This window comes from Sesamum indicum, linkage group LG1, assembly GCF_000512975.1.
Source record: "Sesamum indicum cultivar Zhongzhi No. 13 linkage group LG1, S_indicum_v1.0, whole genome shotgun sequence".
Lineage (NCBI taxonomy): Eukaryota > Viridiplantae > Streptophyta > Magnoliopsida > Lamiales > Pedaliaceae > Sesamum > Sesamum indicum.
The window spans coordinates 1,267,012-1,283,877 of NC_026145.1; the positions used below are offsets into that span (position 1 = coordinate 1,267,012).

A 16,866-nucleotide genomic window follows, 5' to 3' on the forward strand; every position below is an offset into this window, starting at 1 on the left:
CTATAATATAATTGATCCAAAAAGAAAAACCACCCATAAGAAGGAAAGCACTCTTTTTTCCCTAATTTTCTATGTTTCAAAGATGAAAGACATCAACACCTGTGAAATTGATAAACCTCTCAGAATAACTGTGTCTTAGAACCTATACTAAACAGTATTCGCAACAAGACATTGCATACATTTCAAGATGAATTCATGTGATTATTGCTCAGTTAATACGGAACCCTTTTATCAAACACCAAAGTAATAGAAGAATTCTCTTCCTTTCCGATGGCTAAACGAGATTAATATACCTTGAGCCTTTATCACCAAGGCCGTGTAGCCAAACTATGGTTGCTTGGTGTGTCCCTTTCGGCCTGACAACATGAGTCCTTCCAAACACCGATGTCATTCTAGAGGTTTGGCCACCTTAAACATTTAAGAGACAATGCTTTAACACATAATGCTCATAATCTAATTAACCATAAAAAATCTTAAGCAACTAGCAGTAGCTTAGAAGTAATTGCATCAAACACTATAATCACAAAAAGAAAGCAAAAAATTAACAGACCCCCATAAGAGCGATTAAAGCTCATGGCTAGACTCTAATATGAATGCAGAAGAGTCCCCTGGTAAAGATATGAAATAAAACTCACAATTGCCCATGCTATTTATACTAATTTTAAAGTGTGAAAACAGAATGTGAAATAAGCCTGTACAGGCTAGCCTTGGCATCCACCAGCAGCACACCACCTAAAACTAACAACTAAAAAGGATAAATCAAAAAGAGAAAGGAACCCATGAAAATCAAATTTAAATAACATAAAGAAAGTGCAAAAAGGAAAGGGGGGGAAAAAAGCTACAACCTTTAAGACCGCATAGAGTCCACAAAGAAGAAGAAATACACAAATTCAAGAATGACCCATGAGCCAACTAGACATTTCTCTCTCGGTTTCCCAATGTACATCCACAGAATCAATTCTAGCACACGCAAATGGAAAAAAAAAAAAAAAAAAAAGCACAAATGAAAAAAAAAAAAAAAAAACAAGCAGCATCCAAAACAATTCAACAAACATTTCCAAGAAAAAGAAATAAACACAATTTCTTTCCAACGCATATCAATTGAGACACATGCACACAACCTTACGCCCTTACCCACAACGAAAAACGAGAAAAGGATGTTGAGACCATATGCGAAATAATCAAAATTCGAGAAGCCTATAATCAAACAAGTAAGAAACACATACAGAATGAAGTTGCAGATACAGTGAAGATCAGATTCTTAGAAAATCAAAAAGAGAGAGAGCGGGGAGAGAGATAAAGTGGGGTAAGAGCATTTGTGCACCACCTGCTATTGGAGCTCTGAAGCTGAACAGAACCAAAAGTTCGTAGCCTTTTTCTCTTCCCTATTCGTCTGTCTATCTATTTGCTGCTGCTTAAGACTCGTCTACATTCTACTTTATTTTAATTTTAATAAAACAAAAATATAAAAGAGACTCTACCTATATAATTACGTTGCTTTCTCCTTCATAATAATAAATAAATATTTACTGGGATTAAGAGTTTTCGTTGTGACCAATGAGAGAGGTCCAAATTCTTTCTTTTAACTACTTTATGATACCTTCCCACTTTGTAGGAACACAACACAAGAAACTAATTTTTTTTTTTTTTTTTGTAAATACATAGATGTTTTCAAGTTAATCAACATATTATTATATCAGTTAATAAGCAATATTTTGAAATCGAACAATAACTTAAAACAAATAATTAAACAACACACCAATTTCAGGCGGACAAACAAATATACTACTACTAAAAATGGGCTAAATAGCTAAACTCGTAGGATTCAAACTCATAATTTGTTTTAACTACACTCGTGGAACTCGAACTCACACGAACTATTTTAAGTCGGATGGATCAAGAAGAAGTAGAATTCACCATGGTGTATACCAACAATGTCGATATCCTCCAATTCAGCCATCTACAGAGGGAGCTTACTTCAAAACTGACAATGCTTAGTAACTACCCGCATTTTTCAGTATACATATAACACTTGCCATTCATTGTGCCCAATCCCAAAGGCAGACACATTTCCATTCAAGCTTACAACTATCCAAGCAAATAATACCTCGACGTGATTCACAACTAATTTCTCAGTTATAGTTTCAACAAGTTAACATGACAAAACCCTTCAAAATTTCTACGGAGAAACATTATGGTGTTTGCACATGAAAAAACATTTGAGTTCATTTTGTCCCACTTTTCTATAAGTCCATTGTCCGCTTATGATATGGGACTCTTTAAAGGTTCTTCCAGGTAATCGTCACATGTTAAAGCACTTAAAGCCCCCCCACTGGAACACCATTGTTCATACACAAAACACGCATGCACCTAACAGGAGACGAAACATCACAAAGAATACTCCATTATCTCAACAAACTCGTACAAAATACTCTGAATCACAAAGTAGCAAGTCGGATCCGACAACACTATCCCTACAACCATCACAGCCATAAATTTTAATCCCGGCCAGAATCAGGTGACCCATCTCCATATGAAACCAGGCCTGTCTTCCGAGGGGGAGTACCAGATGATGACCTTGAGTTACCTTTGTCTGCACGCTTTGGGGATTGTGATTCACGAGACGAATGCGATCCAGATTGGCTCCGACTCCTGCTCCGTGAAGGTGACCTTCGCCTTTCAGCACGTGGTGACCCACGGTGCCTCTCCACAGGAGAACGACTGCGAATGGGGCTCCGGCTGCGACTATAACGACGGCCACGGTAGCGGATTGGACTCCGGGAGACACTAGCACTGCGGCTCCTGCTTCTCCTGCCTCTGTATCTGCAACAAGTTTCACCAAGAACTTCAATGAGAATAGTTCGTGTAATTGTGAGGTAGAAAAAATCGTGTAACACGTATTTGCAATCTTTCCCACTGCATGAACCCAATTGGTCAGAATTGCAGTAGCTACCAGACCTTCTAAAGTACTAGCATACAGGACATACAAATAGAGCAGCAAAAATCCTGAACATCTCGAGTAGCAAGCTAGCATACTAGCCCAGAAGTGAAATTAGTATTACACCAGCATGAAAAAGACAACTATTAAACATGATGGAGACATAAGCCATCTGAACCAGATACTCCCACATTAAAATTGGCTGCTAGCATTGCCCATGTTGAAAAGTGATAAAAAGCCACAAATACAATAAAGTGATAGAGAAGTATGCAAAAAAAGTCAAAAGATGCGTACCTTGGAGGTGTTCTTCCCCGAGGAGGGCTCCTGTAACGTCTAGGGGATCTTCTGTAACTTGGGTATCTATCAGAAATTAAAAAATGGAGACATTAAGAAAAGAAACATATGGTCTGTTATCTAGATAGTACAAGTTGAGAGTGTACTATGGTCTCATTAAACATTAAGGGGGAAGGAAGGTACAATTGTTCCTTACCTATCGCGGTCGCTTCTAGCACCATAACGATATGACCTTATAGGAGAACGATCGGGGGAGCGACTTCTATAACGACGGACATAAGAGTATCGGTCACTGAAGCCCCTTCCCCTTCTAATGCGTTTGGGTGATCCATCAACTGAAGGGCTTCTTGATGAACTCCTACCACGATCAGAAACAGGAGACCTTGCCCTACGGCCTGCACTTACAGGACTCCCAGAGTAGCTCGGCCGATTAATCCTTCTAGGTGCCCTGACTGGACTTTGGCTAGGGCTTCTCCTAGGGGCCCTGCCAGAGCTTCTGCTAACACTTCTACGTGAAGATCTGACAGGGCTTCTGCTTATGCTCCTTCGAGAAGGTTTACCCGAGCTCCTGCTTAAACTGCGTCGAGCAGATCTCACAGGACTGCGACTGGCTGATCTAAACGAGGACCTCCTGGGGGAGATTCTTGGCGGACTCCGCGAAACTCTTCTTCTGGGAGGAGAAACCATGGGACTTCTACTACGACTTCGTCGTGAATGAGATCTAGCAGGGGGGCTCATGCTGACACTTTTTCCTCTCTTGCTCCTAACCGGACTCCTGCTGCTTCCACTCCTAACTGGAGTATTGCTCCTGCTTCTGCCAGAGATCTGTCGTGGGCTTCTGCTAACACTGGGGCTTCTGCTCCTGTTGTGTTTTGCACCAATATCCGGACTTCTGTTAGCACCCCTGGGACTAATGCTCATACTCTTACTAATGGTTCTTTTAGGACTTAAGCTTCGACTCCTGCCAATCGAGCATTCAATAAATCATCAGATTTTGAAGAATTAGCATAACATAGTGGGGGGACATGAATGAAAGGGAATACAGACCTAGATTTGCTTGGAACATCTACCACATCAGGGTCTCTATCAGCACTCCTGTCAGATTCTGTTCCCGCTTCAATACCATTACTTTTTCGATGATTCCCATTTTCCCTTGGAAACTCGCCCTCTTCCCTTTCAGACACGTCAGCCACATCCCCTTTCTTATGATTCAATTGTGTGTTTTCTTGCTTGTCAAGTAGGGGAGAATGATTTGCTTCTGGGAGATTGCAAAATAAAGCAATAAGGAAAAAAAAGACTTAAAAAGAAATAAAAGACCTAATAGAGGAGGGAAGTTAAATTACCAGAGGTTTTTTTAAGCTTTCCACCAACTGCAGCATCATCTTCAGAGCTACTTCCACTTTTACTTTCGGTATCACTATCTGAGACACTGTTCCTACAGACACCAAACCAAAAAGTATAAACATAGAAAGCCAATGCAATTTCCACTCACTGTCATGGTTAGAAATGACTGATATTTTTTCCAGCCACCTGGAACTGTAAAGAGAAACAGAATCTTCACAAATAACTTCAAATGCACAACATATAGAAATATGATAACCAACAACCTCTGAATGATAATTGCAACCAAAACATGCATGGTCAGCAAGTCATTGCAATATGTAGACCACAATAACTTGGGGTATTGGCCATTCACACCCTAATCTAGCAACAGCATGGTAATGGTCGTATTGGACTTAAAGATCAACAACCCAAAACATATAGTATCCTCCTCAAATTTGGAAACCAAGCTTCAACTAATGGGATGCAACAGAATACTACAATAGGTCAAAGGGATTGTAACAAGGAAGAACACAATGGTTCTGCTGCTACCTTTTAGATTTACGTTTTGACTTTTTATCCCGCCTCTTGCGGCGTTTTTCATGCCTTCTATCCTTCCTTTTTCCACGCCTATGCCGATCCCTCTTGGATCTCTTCCTCTTCTTACGCCTGTCATCACTTGAAGAGCTAGTGTCACTTAATGAGGAATCATACGAGTCAGAATCAGTATCAGATTCAGAAGTGTCGGTATCAGTGTCTGTTGAACTGTCTGACTCGGACGTGTAATATCTTCTTCTTCTCTTCCTCCTCTTCTTTGAAGATTTCTTGTGCTTCCCCTTGCGCTTCATCTCGTGACTATTTTCCTCTACAGCATCCTTCCCAATTTTCAACTTATTCCCCTTCTTTTTATCTGTACAGACCAGGAGTTAATATATGAAGCAATATGAAAACCACTTCAATAATGAACATAGATCTAGTGGCAAGACCTGTTCTAGGCAAAAGTAACCAAATAAACATGACACACTACAAATGCACTCAGCAACTGTCATTTCTCGAGAAAGGGAAGGACTTCATCTGGACAAAAATATGTACATTTCAAACAAATTTGTTTTCCTACCATCATGTGCTTCTCCGGAATTAACTATTTTCACTGTCACAGCAGGTTTCCCCTCATCATCTCCAGCATTTTCAATCTTTTTCAACACTTCATGCCCATCAACAAGTTTACCAAAGACAATATTTTTCCTGTTGATCAGATAACACCAATCAATCAAGGCTACAACAAGCCGAAAATATCAAGCAGGGCGGAATAGCATCACTACACATCAGATTTAGGCTTCTGCTTCTAAATTCTGGTCAAATAAAGAGATTTCTCAACTTTCAAATGGGAGGATACTCCATTATAAACCCGTTTGCTAAAGGGAAAAAAAGAAAAGGATATCTGAAAAGATCCACCTGCAACCGGAAGGTAGAAATGAGAATAAAAAGCGTGTGTGTGGGTGGGTGGGGGAGGGGGGGCATACTTGTTCTTTCGGCATAATAAGACATGCCAAATAACAAGGCAACTCAACATTACCTATACAACAGTAACTGATACTGATGGCTTTAGTTTGAAGAAAATCATCTGACTTACAAGTACCTCAGAAAAATACAATCAAGGGTAAAAAGAAATGAAGAAAAAAACCTATCAAGATGATGATCAGCCTTAAAGGTGATATTGAACAGAGAGCCACGTTCATCACGATCAGCAATTGCCATAGATAACAAACCAGCACCATCATGTTTCAGTTTAGGAGACTCATCTGAAAAACATTAGCAGTTTCAGTAGCTACTCCAAGACTGTTACGACTGGAAGACATGCAGTAAAATCCTCAACAAACCATTCACATTAAAATAACGCACCACTCATAAACCAAACACCATCCTTCAATCAAAACAAGCAACACACTAAACTTGCAAAATAATCTGCAACATTCAAATACCATAACTTGACAGGCTTCTGAGAAGCTAACAAAGCAACAAGTGAAAGTCCCATAAATGCAAGTTCCAACATTATATAGCTCACTTTCAACTACCAAGTCCCATAAATGAAGTTACGGAAAAGAAACATATTGCTTCATTCAACAGCATAATATTCACCTAAGAAAAGAATAAAATCATGCATGTCATATCCAAAATTACATAAAGTTAAAGCAGGAAAAAAGTGAAAATGCACATATCCACGATTGTTAAATAATAACATCGTTATTTAGCAGAATTTCTGAGAAAGGCTTTGAAAACAAATAGTATCTTCAAAAAATTCTAAATAGAATTTTGATGAGGTAGGTGGAACATTTAGATTCCTACCATACTAAGAGAAACCAATTGTTCCAATATCACTAGAACTGAAGCTCCAACGCAGCAAGAATAAGATCAAACTCAGCCCAACCTTCAAAGGCAATAGAAAGGAAATCCACTTGTTTTCATGATAAAAAAATAAGTTAAAAATATAAAAAACATATGAATGTGTTTTGTCTTATTAAGTCAACTTCGATTTAGGTTCTTTTTGTACACCAATTTCTGTAACAGTTAGCAATACTAGCCCAGATGATAAACTGAAAACTAACAGAAAAAATGAAACAAAGAACAGATTCTTGCCTGGAAACTTTCCGCCATATATACTTTCTCCATAGTTACCTGCAAAGTTGAAGATAAAACCCACTTAAGCATTCCAAAAGAGAGCTTAATGTATCATAATACCAACAGGCTCACAGCATACCATCTTGCCGAAGAAAGTCCCCTCCCTGCAAAACAGTTAAAAGCTTTAATCATTATTTATTACAACGAAAACACATAATTTGGTACTGTTTATGCAAGGTTTAGTCAATCATAATAATCAACAACTCAGTAAGTACAACCTTAAAACTATATCACAAGAAATGCAGTCGTGACCATCAGCCCTGTCACAGGATAAACAAGGATAGCTGACTAAACAAAGACCAATTTTCATTTATGCTCAGTACGAAATAAATGTCCTGAGCAAATTGATCATATTAAGCTCATATTCCTGAGCATTTAAATAAATGAAATGAAAAAGTAAATAACATACCTGTGCCACATATCCTTTGATGATACGATGGAAAAAGGTTCCTTTGTAATGTAGCGGTTTCCCAGTTTTAAGGCTAACACCTTTTTCTCCTGAAGGACAATGCAAAAATCAGGTGAATAAAAATGAATTTATCACACGAAAAAGGGGATCAGTGTTAACAAAGTTGAAGAAACGAATGAGATTTCTCAACAGAACTTATTAACATATTGTATGACAACAAGGCAATAAAAATTATCAAAGCTTCAGGCTTCTCTGAACCAACTTAGAGCTTTAAGAAGCCCATAAATAGCCAGATGGTTAATGAATCAAAGAAAGAAAGGTAAAGCTACATAATCAGTTAAGGAGTAAGATATAAACTGCAAAACGAGAAGGGGGCGACATTACCAGTACAAAGTGCACGAAAGTTTTCAGCAGTCTTGGGAGCAACATCAGTAAAGAGCTGTGTTGCAGAAGAAAACAATGATATAGGATCAGAATATATGCTAGTCAAAAAGATATGGCGATGTATTGAAAGTGAAGTTAACTTATAAGTTAACAAAAAATTGATACAGTTCAAGAAAAACATAATACCTCAAAAATCATCCTCTCAAAAGGATCTCCATCGATTGAGACATCCAAAAACACTAGAACTTTCTTCTTATTTATTTTCTCCATGCCCCAACTTCACTCTCGAGCTAAGATTATAAAGTTTGTCAATGTCAATTACCAAAAAGGCATGTCAACAAATTCCAAGCAACAACTTCTGCAATTACCATCAAGAAAAAATCTTCTTGAATGTAAGAGCATCATCAATACCAGTTTCACCATTGTCAGATCTAAAAAGGTGCAAAGGTGAAGTTCGTGCAACTGCTCTTAAAATTTTCACTCTGGACCAATTTAACATCATATTCTTTTCCTTTCTTTTCTTACTGTGATGGGTTTTTAACATCATATTCATTAAATAAATTATTAATAAGTAAAGTATCCTGCAAAAATGTAAGGAAGAAAAATATAACCCGACAAAGATATCCAGCACCAAAATACCCCATGTATACCAATGCAAACGACATTGCAGCAAGAAACTCTAGATAAACAAGTAAATCGATACTATGATACACACTAAAAATCAGAATCACATCCGAAACCCTAAACCCTAAAGAAATGTGTCTTTTCCACAAAGCACGGAATCGTTGAAAATTAACTTCGTAACCAAAACAAAAACAACAACCAAGATTCATTAGCAAAACGAGCACAATCAATAACATGAATTATACCTAAAACCCCTCCCGCGAGAACTGAGAAGCGAACGCTGAACAACAAATGATCCAACAATTAAAGCGCGACGATATATATTTCAATAAAACGCAGAATTGAAACAGATGATGTGCTCTTATACTAGGGTTTTGAGCACCTGAGAAACGATGCAGCTAAAAGAGCTGCTCCTCTCCACATAAACGTGGCGATGAAAGAGAGCGCCTGTGCCTGCGGGAGAGGAAAAAAAACCTAGCCTTAAAAACGCTTTTAATTTTGATGAATCTTATGAAAAAGCAACTTCTATTATAGAATCTTGATTGATTTTACTTTATGGACCCTGTGTACATAAAACTGTTGTCCTAGAACCAACCCAAAATTCTGGGACGACCCAGGTCCTGATTGTATATTGCTTCTATATTTATGGGATAATTGCTTTTTTTTTTTTTTGGTATAATTATAAAATAAAATTTATATAATTTAAAAAATTATATTTAATAATTTTTTTAAATTTATTTTTGTTTAATAAATAGGTCCACCTATAAGTCAAAATTAACTAAAATTTTGACATGAACAAGAAAATAAATAAAAATCGATACTAATCCTGTTATGTTACTCTACTCGAGACATCGGGCTGATAGCCGAGGTACTCATCATGTCGACCATCATCTTCTCCAGTTGGACCATCCGATCCTCCATCTCCGAGTGTGGTGGTGGCCACGATGATGTGTAGATCCAGCTTGAGATGCAGACTTCAGAACCAAGGCGGAATATACGGTAAGTCTTATGCAATATCATCGAAAAAAGAAAAAAAAATGTTAAAATATTAAAATAAAAATATAGGATAATATAAAGAAAATAAAAAAGAAATACCTTCAAACTCTCAAACAATAATTATTAGTCTTCTGACGATACATACTGCAAATATCCCCAGGGGTAAGGATAGTGTCCTCGCACCGTTGTATCGATGTGCCGGTGAAATTTGCGATCAGACCTGAAATAACAAGTTAATTAGTCATTATCAAAATAAAATAATGAAAAAATAACATAATAACAAAAAAAACAACCCATGTCATTGATGTTGATATCTTGATGCGTTGATGGTGGGGAAGAGGGGAGGTTATTGGTGGTGCAGCCCACGGACATGCAAGATCTATCATCGGTGGAGCAGTAAACAGCCTCATTTCATTTGTGACTGGTATAGCAGAGGACGAGCCAATTTTGTCAGGTGGTGGGGGTGGTCGAAACACTATTTTTGCAACCTAGGAAGCATCACCCGCCAGTGGTGGAATCATGCGGCCACGACCTTGGCCTTGTCCACGTCCTACAGGAGGCAGACTACCACTAGAGATAACTTATAAAATTATAGTAAATATTAGTTTTTGAATTTTTATAATTAATGTAATTAATAATTTTTTAATTATTATAATTTTTCCAAATTCGATTATTATTATAATTATCTAGATATTTTAATAATTATCTAATTATTTTTTAAATAATCTAAATATTGAAAATTTTAAATTATCCTAATTAATGTAATTTTCCTGTATATGTGGTTTAAATTTCAATATTTTCACTAGAATTATATTTATTTATTTTATTATTTAGCTAAAATTCAATAATTTTCCTAAAATGTGTACCAAAGACAAACAATTTCTCTAATTTCCCATCTTTCTAAAATTTTATAATTTTTAAAAAATGACATAAAAATGCAGAAAATTGAACCTAAAATTATAGAAAATAAAGACAACTTTACAAAAATTATTAATTTAAAAAAGTTACATAAATGATTATTTTCACAAATCACAAAAATTATTTCCACTCAGGTAATCAAATTTAAATTTTACAAAAGAAATTTGTATTCCATATAACTATGTATTTTTTATTTTTTGTGTTTTCCTTTTTTTTTTACCATTTTTCTTCTTTCTTTATCTTTTATCTTTTACTTCTTTTTTCATTTCCTCTCCCTTCTTTTTTCTCATATCTCTTTTAAATTTATGGATAATTTAAATCGATTTAGTGGTTATTTTTAAGATGGAAAAATGTAATTATCCGTAAGAATAACTAAACCAAGGCCCAATTGCATTGGCCCATTTATTTTGTTATGTAGCTCTCCCAAACATCCACCAAAAATTTCTGCGGTGAAAGTGCTTTTACAAATAAAGCACGACTTTCACAAGAACAGCATCGTGCGCGATTTTAGATAGGTTGAAGCTTCCCCAACTGAAGAGAAGGGGAGAATAAGGCTCGATGCCAAAAACCGCTGTAAGCAAATGGAGGTTTTGAGGAAAGAAGAGGGGAAGCCATGGCGAGTCCTGGAATTCTACAGCGGCATTGGTGGCATGGTATAATAGTTCAGAACTTGTCTGTTTACAACTTTGCTCCAATGTATGTGCAATTTTTCTTATTTATGCAAGATTTTTGGCGGGGAAGTAATTTTTATGTGTTTTTTTATTTCTGAAGAGATATTCATTGATTAAGGCGGAAGTAGATGCTGTGGTGGTGGAAGCATTCGACATTAATGACGTTGCTAATGATGTTTATGAGCATAATTTTGGGCACCGTCCGCACCAGGTTTCAGTTCTTAATGTTCGGCTTTGTTTGTAGTTTATGATGTTGCTGTTAATTCATCTTGTTTACTAGTGTTGATATGGAAGTTAGAGATAAAGAGTGGTCATGCAACTTGATTTGTGCTGAAGAATCAAGATGGGAGTTCTTTTCTTTTAAGTGTCTTCTTCATGCGAATCAGATCAAGTGCTTAGGTCCTGAAGAATGTCAATTTGCAAATTAGTGTTGTTAGATTCCCATGTATGCTAAGTATTAACTTTCAGCTGTTGCTTACAAGAGTAAGTTGCTATTAGGGGTGCAAATGAGTTGAGCTGTTAAAATTTTAAGATCGAGTTCAATATCCAATTTGTATCATGAGGCTTGAGGTCAGCTACAAGCTTTATTGAGCACGAGCTCATTAATTATTAGAATTGATACTGTTATTTGGATTGCACTATATCATTCCAAGGTTCAAGTTTATATACCAGCTTTCAAGGGCGTGTTAGCTTGAGTTTGAGTGGATTCACTCAAACCTTGCCAGTTACAACCCAATGATGCAGTAGTAAAGAATGCAAGTCAGTAAAATTCTGTGAGGCTGAGGGAAAATAATATTCACATAGAAAAGTTTTGGTTGGTTTATAACTACTCATGCAGTCATGCTATTCTCATAAATGATGTTACTATATTCATTTTGGTGAGTTAGGGTAACATTCAGACCTTTAGTGCTGTTGACCTTGACAACTACAAGGCAGATGCATGGCTCTTATCTCCTCCTTGCCAACCTTACACACGGCAAGGTGATGACTCAGCTTCTTTCGTTTCTTAAAATTTTTTCTCATGCAATTTATTTGTTTTGTAATTAGTTGTTTGCCGGTCAATTGGCTATAGATTCTTAAACTTTCTTTATATTAAGGTCTCCAGAAGGGGTCGAGTGATGCTAGAGCTTCTTCTTTCCTGAAGATTCTCAAACTTATACCACAAACTTCAAGGCCTCCACTCATGCTATTTGTGGAGAATGTTGTAGGATTTGAGGTTTGTTGTTTCTGCATTTTTTTCTGTTAGGGAAAAGACTACATTATCGATTTGAAGATGTCAAGCTCCTAAAAACAGAGGAGGTCTTAAGTGCAGTAAAATATATTCACGGATACTGATGGGCACCCTAGTTTGCTATAAGTGGTCGGGGCTTAATTTGGCCTAAACACTTAATAGATAGGAATGGAGTTATCAAATTTAGCTAATTATATATTCTCAATGTTGTGCCTTTCCGCTAATGTTTCTGACCAATGCTGTTAATTGTTTGTTGCAGACCTCTGATACACATAAGAGGATGATTGCAATGCTGAGAGAAAACCATTTTGACACACAAGAATTTATTCTAAGCCCTTTGCAGTTTGACGTACCCTATTCTCGGCCTCGCTATTTTTGTCTGGTCCATCTCTCTCTCCCCCCTGCATGCGCCCAGACTCTTTCTGGTCACCTATTCTTTTTGCCCATCATTTTTCCTCTTTATGCGCCGTAACTATCTCGTTGCTTATATCTATATGGCTAGTTTCTTTGAAGTGAATTATGGAGATTGTTAACTTTGCTGTATGACTGATCTTCACTCTATTGATTGGTCAACATTGATTGTTGCAGTGTCTTTATTTACAAAGTTTTAAGCCAATGTCTTTGCTAACTCCTAGTTTAACTAAATGATATACCTTCTCCTTGCTTCCACATTTCCAAGAAGTATTTCTGCCACTAAAGAAGCAGAAGAAAGCAATTTTGTATTTTCTATATTTGGCGGGAAACTTGGCATGTATTTATCAGGTTGTTTTTCATGCATTATCAAACTGCAGGCGAAGCGGAAACCTCTTTCTTTCCGGAATTCAGAATTCAATGGTAAGCTTCTTTGGACTCCAGGCCCTGTACTTGGATTCAATGAAAGCATGGTGACCACTGAAGAAGCAGATTCACAAGGATACTTAAATAAATTACTAGAAACTTGTCGGCCAATTATTGATTTTCTGGAACTGAAGAGTTTTACTAGTGAAGTAATTCCAGATTCTGGCACTATGCTCGCCAACAGTTCTGAAAGTTCAAAGGTTACTGAAGAAAGAAATGGATCTGATAATCCGTTAAATCAATATTTAGTGCCATCTAGCCTGGCAGAAAGATGGGGAAACGCTATGGGTATCCTTGTTCCCAGCCTGTCTTGATAATTCCTCTCCCATGTCATCAGCATATTTGATTCATTTTCTCTAGCTCCTATACCGTTGAAACAATTCCTTGATGGATCATAGATATTGTTTTCCCTGAATCAAAGCGCTGCTGCTGTTTCACCAAAAGTTACTTTCGATATGTGAAGGGTACAGGTTCCCTTTTGGCAACTGTTCCGGTAGGTCATTGTCAGAACCTGCTCAGCTTCTATATTTGATACATATTATCAACACTTGAAATTCTTATCACCAGAAACTATTACAGCTGCTTCCGAATTCTGGCATATGGCATCCATAATCTGTCTTTCCTGTGTGCTTGGCTTCTCATGAATTTCAACTGCCTTTGTTTCTTAATCATGCGGGATCTTCTGACGATTGAATACATTATTCTGAAAATGATAAATGTTATTAATCCTTTGTATGTACACACATCAATATATTTTCATTTATACAAATATGCTTATGCGTACATGTAGATATATATGCCTGCACTCATATCTTGAATTGTATGTGTATGCCTTTTTGTTGATAAATTGGTAATGGACTTCTTTGATGACTTTCTGGATATGATATACTATGCAAGTCATAGATCATGCTCTTCATCGGTAAGTTCAGCGATTTGGGATGGTGTTTTTGTTTCTGTTAAGAACTATTGATTTTAGATGTCATCATTCACTCATCATGCAAAATCGTAATCCCAACATATTTCACAGGGAAAGATGAAAGATAAAGTGTCTTCCTTGCAAGAGCTTCGTCTTAGGTACTTCACACCGAGGGAGGTATGCATGAATTCATTATTTCTTCTGATGTTAGTTCAGTTCTTGGCTTGTATATGATTGTGATTGTTGCCACTTTATTTCCTCAAGTGTACTCTTCCCTATTATTGTCAGGTCGCCAATTTACATTCTTTCCCGGAGGACTTCCAATTTCCAGGACATGTTAGCCTTCGTCAACGGTACACATCTTGTTCCAATTAACATGTATATATATATATATAGGGCCGTTTGGAATCGTTTTCATGTTTTAATTGACTAATTAATAAATATAATCTTGTTCCGTTGCTGCAGTTATGCTTTGCTGGGAAACAGTTTGAGTGTTGGAGTGGTGGCACCCCTATTTCACTATCTATTTACTCATGAATGATTCTAATGCTACTGCACTCTCCAATGATACAAATGCGGATGATATCCTCATAACTCAACTGAGGCGGCAAACCGATCAATTGCTACTTCATCGAGTTCTTGCTGTTGGAAATCCTCAAACTCCATCTCATGCACATAACATCTTTGCCTGGGGTACACTATTACTTCTTGAAGGTTTGACTTGCATACTGTGAACAACAGGGGCTGCGCTGCCGGCCTCGGCTCCTCAAGTGACTCAATATACATCTACTAGTTGCAGAATTCATCTGCCTCATGTAGCTTGTGAGTTGAAAAAAATTGTGAAGCAACCTTATGTGGTTTTGCAGTTTAACCAATTGTTATTTTCAGCACTTTTTTTTTAAAAAAATTATGTTGAGTGACTTTTGTGGGTAAACAGGAAAAGAAAGGAAAATGTTAGTACAGTTGAAAGAAGTACTAATCTTTCCTCATATTGGAATGATTGATTATATGGCTCCCAACCACAACTTAATAATTTTTGAAATTACAAAAGATAAAGGATGAGTGAGTAGCGTGGCAACCACATTTGAATTTTGTTTTCTATTTATTTATTATTATTTTTAAATAAAATCAATAAATGTCTCATTTCAAATTTAGGTACATTAGTTATTGAATTTATATTAAACTGATATTGTATAATTCGCAATGTTAATATGTTTATAATCAATATATATATATATGTGTGTGTATAAGGAAATTTTTGTTATTTACTTATCAATTATTTCTTTTGAATATGCTTTTAAAATATATTTCTTTTGAATATAAACAAATTAATAATTAGGGTAATTATACTCAGATTCTTTTTTAAAATGTGAAAATTATACTTTTTCTTCAAAAAATATTAAAATTGCATTTATACCTCATTTAAAAATTCATCATTTGCCCATAACCCCCTTTCTAGATAGAAAATACTTATATTATAAAAAAAAAATGTATTGCTCATTTAATATTTTAGTGTAATGATTTTGTACTTAAAAAAAAGTTTGTATTAACCTCACTTTATATATACACATATATATTATATTTATCCCATTTATAAGTAAAAAATATATATAGAAATATTAAACGAAGGATAAAATTGAAAATTTATGTAATTTTTTGTTGGTGTCTCCTAATGGAAGGGGTGTATGTGTAATTTTAAAAAGTTATTGGAGAAAGATATAATTTTGTATTTCTAAAGAAAGTTTAAGTGTAATTAATTTTAATAATTAATAAATAAATTTAAAAGTATTTAGAACAATGTATTAATAAACAAAGAAATATGAGAAAACAAATGCAGTGGAGTACACGACAAGGGGAGGAGCGTGAGCTGTAAATATTCTTTTCCATCTCCAACACAAATTAGGATTAGGTAGTCTCCTGCTAAGGGCGTGCATTACGCACACCCACCCCACCCCACCCCACCCCACCCCAGCATTTTTTCTGGTGTGGAATAGAGTTTTAAACCAAATTTTCATAATACCCATACTACCCCTCCCCTACATCTCTTATCGATTTTTATTAATTATTATTTTTATATATATATACAGAGACATATTTTTGGGCCCCCAAATTTTATTTTTGCCCAAGCAAGAGCAACAAACCCTAGAACATTAAAAGTGAGAATCAAAGTCTGTTTTGCAGAAGAGCATCGGAGATCAAAACCATCTAATTCCAGCTTCTCTGGTCGTAAATTCTCCTTCAATTTTCCGAAAAGGTTAGTGATTTTTTAAGTTTAAGTGGTTCAATTCCCCGTACTTTAAATCCCTAAATTGATCGAAGCTAACTGTTTCGATTTGGGGATTTTACCAACTTTTATGTTTTTCATGAATCTGTTTCCTAATTCAGTTGTTATTTGGTTGAATTTCTGTTTTATTCAACGTTTTGGCAGACTTATGAGTTTCTGGTATTCTCTCTGTTATTTATTTTTCTAGTGATAGCGATATTTGGGAGATTGTCGTAGCTGTCCTATTCTTCGAATCGAGTGATCAATTGTTTATTTAATTTGAGAGAATATTTTGATTATTTTTAGTAAATTTATGTTTTTGAATTTGAATTGGAAGATCAGCTTTCTCAAAGAGTATATGTCATATGAACTGATCGTTGGAGATG

At 36.1% G+C, this 16,866-nt stretch overlaps 4 protein-coding genes across 14 annotated transcripts in view; 2 read left to right on the top strand and 2 right to left on the bottom strand.

Moving 5' to 3' along the window:
• Positions 1-1,466, bottom strand: part of LOC105166338 (acyl-protein thioesterase 2-like) — a 5,144-nt gene extending 3,678 nt beyond the window's left edge. Inside the window, exons 1-2 of one of the 3 annotated variants that reach the window (XM_011085698.2) lie at positions 1,328-1,466; positions 294-408 (exon numbers count right to left, since the gene is read on the bottom strand). In XM_011085698.2, coding sequence (XP_011084000.1) covers positions 294-391 — 98 coding nt within the window. In that variant the 5' untranslated portion in view covers positions 392-408; positions 1,328-1,466. The other 2 variants (XM_011085762.2, XM_020695133.1) reach the window with 2 other exon arrangements.
• LOC105166473 (peptidyl-prolyl cis-trans isomerase CYP95) lies at positions 2,351-9,151 on the bottom strand. Of its 2 annotated transcripts, XM_011085952.2 has the most exons (15): positions 9,031-9,151; positions 8,894-8,928; positions 8,211-8,314; positions 8,025-8,079; positions 7,641-7,729; positions 7,311-7,335; positions 7,190-7,228; positions 6,237-6,354; positions 5,670-5,797; positions 5,105-5,462; positions 4,576-4,667; positions 4,280-4,490; positions 3,429-4,193; positions 3,233-3,298; positions 2,351-2,823 (listed from the first exon to the last, which is right to left on the bottom strand). In XM_011085952.2, exons 3-15 carry the CDS (start codon positions 8,292-8,294, stop codon positions 2,499-2,501), a joined length of 2,355 nt encoding a protein of 784 aa, XP_011084254.1. In that variant the 5' UTR covers positions 8,295-8,314; positions 8,894-8,928; positions 9,031-9,151; the 3' UTR covers positions 2,351-2,498. The 2 variants fall into 2 exon arrangements, with proteins under 2 accessions (XP_011084254.1, XP_011084337.1); XM_011086035.2 differs by lacking the exon at positions 8,894-8,928 and having other exon boundaries at positions 9,031-9,140.
• Positions 11,054-14,991, top strand: LOC105166670 (tRNA (cytosine(38)-C(5))-methyltransferase). 2 transcript variants are annotated; one of them, XM_011086150.2, is made up of 10 exons: positions 11,054-11,215; positions 11,334-11,444; positions 12,121-12,214; positions 12,331-12,449; positions 12,724-12,846; positions 13,256-13,589; positions 13,700-13,794; positions 14,329-14,394; positions 14,506-14,570; positions 14,683-14,991. In XM_011086150.2, exons 1-10 carry the CDS (start codon positions 11,144-11,146, stop codon positions 14,756-14,758), a joined length of 1,155 nt encoding a protein of 384 aa, XP_011084452.1. In that variant the 5' UTR covers positions 11,054-11,143; the 3' UTR covers positions 14,759-14,991. The 2 variants fall into 2 exon arrangements, with proteins under 2 accessions (XP_011084452.1, XP_020551404.1); XM_020695745.1 differs by having other exon boundaries at positions 11,109-11,258; positions 12,339-12,449.
• LOC105166821 overlaps positions 16,300-16,866 on the top strand; it is a 4,560-nt gene continuing 3,993 nt past the window's right edge. For 4 of the 7 annotated variants that reach the window (XM_020693227.1, XM_020693235.1, XM_020693240.1 and 1 more), the window contains exon 1: positions 16,301-16,471. The gene's annotated coding sequence lies outside the window, so the exon portion shown is untranslated. Of the gene's footprint in view, positions 16,472-16,866 lie in introns of all 7 variants that reach the window. The other 3 variants (XM_020693233.1, XM_020693238.1, XM_020693243.1) reach the window with 2 other exon arrangements.

What these genes read in the sequence shown, in the direction of transcription:
- LOC105166473 (XM_011085952.2), bottom strand. Translation starts at nt 8,294, where the DNA reads ATGGAGAAAATAAATAAGAAGAAAGTTCTAGTGTTTTTGGATGTCTCA. An exon ending in CTTTCGTGCACTTTGTACTG is followed by an intron (nt 7,730 to 8,024) that starts GTAATGTCGCCC and finishes ATTGTCCTTCAG; the next exon opens with GAGAAAAAGGTGTTAGCCTT. An exon ending in GGACTTTCTTCGGCAAGATG is followed by an intron (nt 7,229 to 7,310) that starts GTATGCTGTGAG and finishes TCAACTTTGCAG; the next exon opens with GTAACTATGGAGAAAGTATA.
- LOC105166670 (XM_011086150.2), top strand. Translation starts at nt 11,144, where the DNA reads ATGGAGGTTTTGAGGAAAGAAGAGGGGAAGCCATGGCGAGTCCTGGAA. An exon ending in TTGGGCACCGTCCGCACCAG is followed by an intron (nt 11,445 to 12,120) that starts GTTTCAGTTCTT and finishes TTGGTGAGTTAG; the next exon opens with GGTAACATTCAGACCTTTAG. An exon ending in GGTACTTCACACCGAGGGAG is followed by an intron (nt 14,395 to 14,505) that starts GTATGCATGAAT and finishes TATTATTGTCAG; the next exon opens with GTCGCCAATTTACATTCTTT.